The 5,900-nt window shown below is 50.5% G+C and overlaps 1 protein-coding gene across 1 annotated transcript; it reads right to left on the minus strand.

The window, feature by feature from the left end:
• Positions 1–615: 615 nt before the first annotated feature.
• On the minus strand, positions 616–5,897 carry LOC144678157 (ubiquitin-conjugating enzyme E2 R2-like; the record flags this gene model as incomplete). The annotated part of the gene is made up of 2 exons (XM_078538044.1): positions 616–915; positions 5,872–5,897. Coding segments are annotated over 2 exons (243 nt in total), but the record flags the coding sequence as incomplete, so codon positions are not given.
• Between the last annotated feature and the right edge of the window lie 3 nt (positions 5,898–5,900).

A 5,900-nucleotide genomic window follows, 5' to 3' on the forward strand; every position in this document is an offset into this window, starting at 1 on the left:
AGAGAGAGAGCATGCCCCACAAATCAATCCCTCCCCCAGTGAGAAAACCAGGGCTGATGAGGGGCAACTAAGTTTACTGACTGCACCAGAAGACAATAAACAATCCGGATTGGAATTCCCAATCGGCAGTTTCGCAAACAGGATCAGAACTGAAAGCTGACTGGGGAAGGGGTTGGAGCTTGAGCACCCCCCCCGGCATTCCCCGAGACACACGTGGGGAAGAAAGGGGCGGACTATCAGGTAGAAAGTATCACCAGAGGCAAATTTTTTATCAGCAAATTACATGGAGCGATGCAGCATTGCCCCATAAATGTTTCACCGTCGGCTTCAAAAAAAAGACACAGCATCAGATACAAGGACAAGGATATAAACCAGCCCCTCCCACCCCCCTGCGCCATCCCCCCAATGCCAACCCCCTCCTCTCCCCCTCCCAGCCAGGAAACACTTTACTCTGGAAGATCAGTGTTCATGCGACACAGGCTCCAAATACATTTACTGGGGAGTGGGGGAGGGAGTAAGGATGAATATCACACTGTGGGCTTGGTCTCAAACCCAGGGCAAGAGCAGCCATTGGCTCCTGGAGGGGGGAGGGAGGATTTGGGGGGGGGGGTGGGGGGGGAGAGAGAGAGAGAGAGAGGAAGAGTGTGGGGAGGTGGGGAAGAGGATTGGCTGGTCACCCCCCTCCCGCCCAGCGTTGGTCATGATTCCTCGTTTCCTGAGTCATCATCGTCGTCATAGTAATCACCATCGCCATCTTCATCATCATCCATATCGTCATCATACAAGTCGTCATACAGCAAGTCTGAACTATTGTCATGTGGTGGGGCTTTAGTCTTGACACAGTATTCCGCCAGGGTTGTCGGTACCTTCACACCGTCCTTATCCGCTTCTGCCTTGGTGGCTAAAACCTGTTTTCTGAGAAAGACAAAAACAAACTGTTTGAGTTTTAGTGAAGCCTCAGGCCAGCAGAAGCCTGAACAGAATGCAAAATGCAGAAAGTGGCACAGAAACCCACCATTCAGCCCAAAAGGTATCTGCTCCACACTAGCATCTCCGCCCTCCCTCTTCATCTCACCCCGTCACCATGTCCTTCTATTCCTTGTGCATTTATCCAACTCGTTAAATCTATCCATATGATTCACCTCAACCACGCCCTGTGTGAGAATGTGGAACTTGCTCCCCACTCTCTGGGTAAAGAAGTTTCCCCTGAATTTATTAGGATTTATCAGTGACTCTCTTATATCGAACATCTCTAGTTCTGGTCTCTCCCACCAGTGGAAACAACTTTGTTGATTTGATAGGGGTAGATGTAAAAACTTCAATCGGATCACCTGTCAGCCTTCTCTTTTCTAGAGAGAAGATGGCCAGTCAGCCTTTCCTGATGGTTTGGTCTGATGTCGTCCTTACAAATCCGTTTTGTACTTTTGCCAGTATCCTGTCATATGGAGACCAAGCAGGCAGGTTGCATGTTCATGGAGTCTGGAACTGGAGCACACGGGATAGAGAAGGGCACAGTCACCCTGCACCTTGTCGGAGGGGCAGCACCAAGAGGGCACCTCACCTGAAATCAAAACCCCCTGTGCTCTCTCAGGAGAATGGCCAGAATTTCAAAGAGGAGCAGGGGATTCTCCTGGTGTCCTGGACAATATTTATCCCTCAAATAATTTATATTAATAGAAAAGCAAAACATGCAGATGCTGAAAATCTGAAATAAAAACAGAAAATGCTGGAAAGACTCAGCAGGTCTGGCAGCATCCGTGGAGAGAGAAATAGTTAACATTTCAGGTCTGTGACCTTTCATCAGAACTGAGACATGAACTCTGTTTTTCCCCACAGGTGGGCGGAAAACCTGCTGGGTATTTCCAGCATTTTCTGCTTTGAATCTATAATTATAGTCACTTTTTGTCAGTTGGTCAGGTAAGTGGTGCATCTGTTGGTGGGCAGTTCCTGGTCCCAGTAGAGACATCGAAGGTGCGTAGAGGACTGCAGCATGTGACACATGTACAACAGCAGCGTAGATGAGCTGATGGAGAACAAAAATAGCCAAAGGAAGCCCAAAGCTTACCCAGCCGGAGAGATTATTTCCATAAGGGACAGGATTGATGGATGGATAGGAATGGGAATTGCAAAAGTGGGATCGTGCTGGCATGGGAGAGAGGGGATGAGGTGATGAAATTGATTAACTGCAGACAAATGTCAGGGACAGTTATTTGATCATTCAAAAGCTATTCTTTGCACTAAAAATGAAGATTCATTAAATTAGAATGAAAAAGGTTTTGGAAAAGCAGTCAGGTGAATTAAAAGAACACATAAGCATTGATTCTATAGATGAAGATGATAGCAGTCTATACCCTTCAGAGTTTCTGCACAGTCCAACTCCAATGGGCAATGGTCATTAAACTCAAGGAAGTGCCAGTTAGAATGTTGCTTCAAAACTGGAATCCTAAACAGCAAGTGCATCATGAAACAATATTGGTGGTTATGAAACAGTTTTCTTCGATGATGAATTCTGAAAATATAAGCAAATTTCATGGAAATCGAGTACTTATTCCTCCAATATATTGAGTTCATCAGATGTAAACCTGCCTGTTCAGGAGAGTAAGTTTCCAACTAGACTTTCACATTCTACTATAAACAAGTCACGTGGGCCAGACTCTGACAAAATCTGTATTGATATTCCTGGACCTGCTTTGACAGCTTTTCATGCAGATTCCCCGCCTCCCACCAACCAGACAGTGAGATGTTTTGATTCTGTTAACTCTTTGGTGAAAGAATAACTGGAAAACCTGTATTTTAAAGAAATGCCATTACAATAACAACATTCATTTGACCCCAAATGTTTTGCGAATCTCTATTAATTGTCACTTCAAAAAAGCACACAGACGATCTGCATATTAGCGCATTGTCGCTGTGCCCAAATTGGTCACTGCTTCCTACATTACTCTGAACCAGGAAAGTCCTATTGCTTTAATCAGGTTATTACCGACTGCCCCACCCCAACCTCAGAACGTCAGCATGTTTCAGAGCTATTTCATACTGAAATAAAGCCACACCAGAACAAAAGGGGATGTTCAGGAACTGGCAGAACAGGTCTGAGGGGCTGAATGACTTCCTCCTGTTCCTGTGGGATCACCATTGCTGGGGGAGGGCCCGTAGAAGCCAGTGATCCACGGCCTCACATCCGAACCGAACCAGGGTCCTCAGCAATGAAACACTGCAAGCTCTGATGGAGGCCATTCAGCACATTGAGCCTGTACCTCCATTCAATTAAATCATAGCTGACTAGTGCCTTAACTCTACCCACCTTGGTTCCACCAGTGTCAGCCGTGGCTCAGTGGGTAGCACTCTTGCCTCTGAATCACAAGGTACAGGTTCACGTCCCTGTCTAGGGCTTGTGCCCAAAACTCAAGGCTGACACTCCAGTGCAGTACCGAGGGAGTACTGCTCTGTCAGAGATGCTGTCTTTCAAACGAGACGTTAAACCAAACCCCCACCTGCCTGATTGGGTGGTTTACGAGATCCCACGACACAGCTTCTATGAAGAGTAGGGGAGTTCTCCCCAGGGTCCTGGCCAATATTTATTCCTTAATCAACATGACTAAAAACACATTATCTGGTCGTTATCACATTGCTGCTTGTAGGAACAAACAGACTTGCTGCATTGTTACTTTTCAAAAGGTTTTTGGAGGAATCCTGGTTAAAGCACTATATAAATGTAAGTCTTTCAATCTCAGGTTTGAAATCTTCAACTGACCCCCCACCGCCATCTCCTCCCCACCCCACAGATTCAACAGCTTTTTGGAGGGGTGGTGGGAAAAGAATTCCAGATTTCCACTCCTCTTTGTGTGTAGTAGTGTTTCCTGACATCACCCTGAATGGCCTGGCTTCAATTTTAAGGTTCTGCCCCTTTGTTGTGAACTGCCCCCACCCGAAGAAATAGTTTCTCTCAATCTACCCTATTGAATTAATAAGATATTTTTTTTTATTCACTCGTGGGATGTAGGCGAAGCTGGCAAGGCCAACATTTATTGCCCATCTCTAATTGCCCTTGAGAACCAAAGAGAGAGCATGGGGCGAGCGGGTCAGATAGAGCGCGCGAGAGAGAGAGAGAGAGGGAGGGAGGAGTGCGCACGCGAGGGGAGTGCAAGAGGGAGGGGAGTGTGCATGCGAGAGAGGGAAAGAGGGATGTGTTTGTGTGTGCGCGCACGAGAGGGGGGAGGGCGCGAGAGGGGGGCGCGCGCGAGGGGGGGGGGGCGCACGTGAGAGTGGGGAGAGGGATGTGTGCGTGTGTGAAAGGGAGAGGGTGAGGTTTGTGTGAGAGAGGGAGAGGGGGAGGTGTGTGTGTGGGAGAGGGAGAGGGGGAGGTGTGTGTGAGAGAGGGGGGAGAGGTGTGTTTGAGAGAGGGGGGAGAGGTGTGTTTGAGAGAGGGGGGAGAGGTGTGTTTGAGAGAGGAGTGGGGGAGAGGTGTGTGTGAGAGAGGGGGAGAGGTGTGTGTGAGAGAGGGAGAGGGTTGTGTGAAAGAGGGGAGGAGAGGTGTGTGTGAAAGAGGGGGGGAGAGGTGTGTGTGAGAGAGGGGGGGACAGGTGTGTGTGAGAGGGGGGGGGAGAGGTGTGTGTGTGAGAGGGGGGGGAAAGGTGTGTGTGTGAGAGGGGGGGAGAGGTGTGTGTGTGAGAGGGGGGGGAGAGGTGTGTGCGTGTGAGAGGGGGGGGGAGAGGTGTGTGTGTGTGAGAGGGGGGGAGAGGTGTGTGTGAGAGGGGGGAGAGGTGTGTGTGAGAGAGGGAGAGGGGGGGAGAGGTGTGTGTGTGAGAGGGGGGGAGAGGTGTGTGTGTGAGAGGGAGAGGGGGGAGAGGTGTGTGTGTGAGAGGGGGGGAGAGGTGTGTGTGTGAGAGGGAGAGGGGGGAGAGGTGTGTGTGAGAGAGGGGGGAGAGGTGTGTGTGTGAGAGGGGGGGAGAGGTGTGTGTGTGAGAGGGGGGGAGAGGTGTGTGTGTGAGAGGGAGAGGGGGGAGAGGTGTGTGTGTGAGAGGGGGGGAGAGGTGTGTGTGTGAGAGGGAGAGGGGGGAGAGGTGTGTGTGAGAGAGGGGGGAGAGGTGTGTGTGTGAGAGGGAGAGGGGGGAGAGGTGTGTGTGAGAGAGGTGGGGAGAGGTGTGTGTGAGAGAGGAGGGGGGGAGAGGTGTGTGTGAGAGAGAGGGGGAGAGGTGTGTGTGAGAGAGGAGTGGGGGAGAGGTGTGTGTGAGAGAGAGGGGGAGAGGTGTGTGAGAGAGAGGAGTGGGGGAGAGGTGTGTGTGAGAGAGAGGGGGAGAGGTGTGTGTGAGAGAGGGAGAGGGAGAGGTTTGTGTGAAAGAGGGGAGGAGAGGTGTGTGTGAAAGAGGGGGGGAGAGGTGTGTGTGAGAGGGGGGGAGAGGTGTGTGTGAGAGAGGGGGGGAGAGGTGTGTGTGAGAGAGGGGGGGAGAGGTGTGTGTGAGAGAGGGGGGGAGAGGTGTGTGTGAGAGAGGGGGGGAGAGGTGTGTGTGAGAGAGGGGGAGGGGTCTGTGTGAGAGGGGGAGGGGAGGGAGAGAGGGAGAGGTGTATGAGAGAGAGAGAGGGAGAGCTGTGTGTGTCTGAGAGAGGAGAGAGAGATGAGTGTGTGTGCATGCGTGTGCTTCAGCCAGAATCTTGGCTGTTTGAGTATAAGAGTGATGCATATTGCCAAGTGATCTTGCTTCTTCACTCAAATATGACGGCACAGCTCCAATTCTACACTTCATCACCTTCCCACATAACTGCAACTTTCCCCCCGGTGCCAGAGTCTCAGCACCAGCCAGGCCCTCACTATATAAACACAGCTCATGTGGACTGTAGAACAGGGAAGATTTTAAACAGCTTTGAACTCACCTAATAATCTCTGCATACTCTCGATCCTT

Source organism: Cetorhinus maximus, unplaced genomic scaffold (assembly GCF_964194155.1).
Source record: "Cetorhinus maximus unplaced genomic scaffold, sCetMax3.hap1.1 HAP1_SCAFFOLD_3713, whole genome shotgun sequence".
Lineage (NCBI taxonomy): Eukaryota > Metazoa > Chordata > Chondrichthyes > Lamniformes > Cetorhinidae > Cetorhinus > Cetorhinus maximus.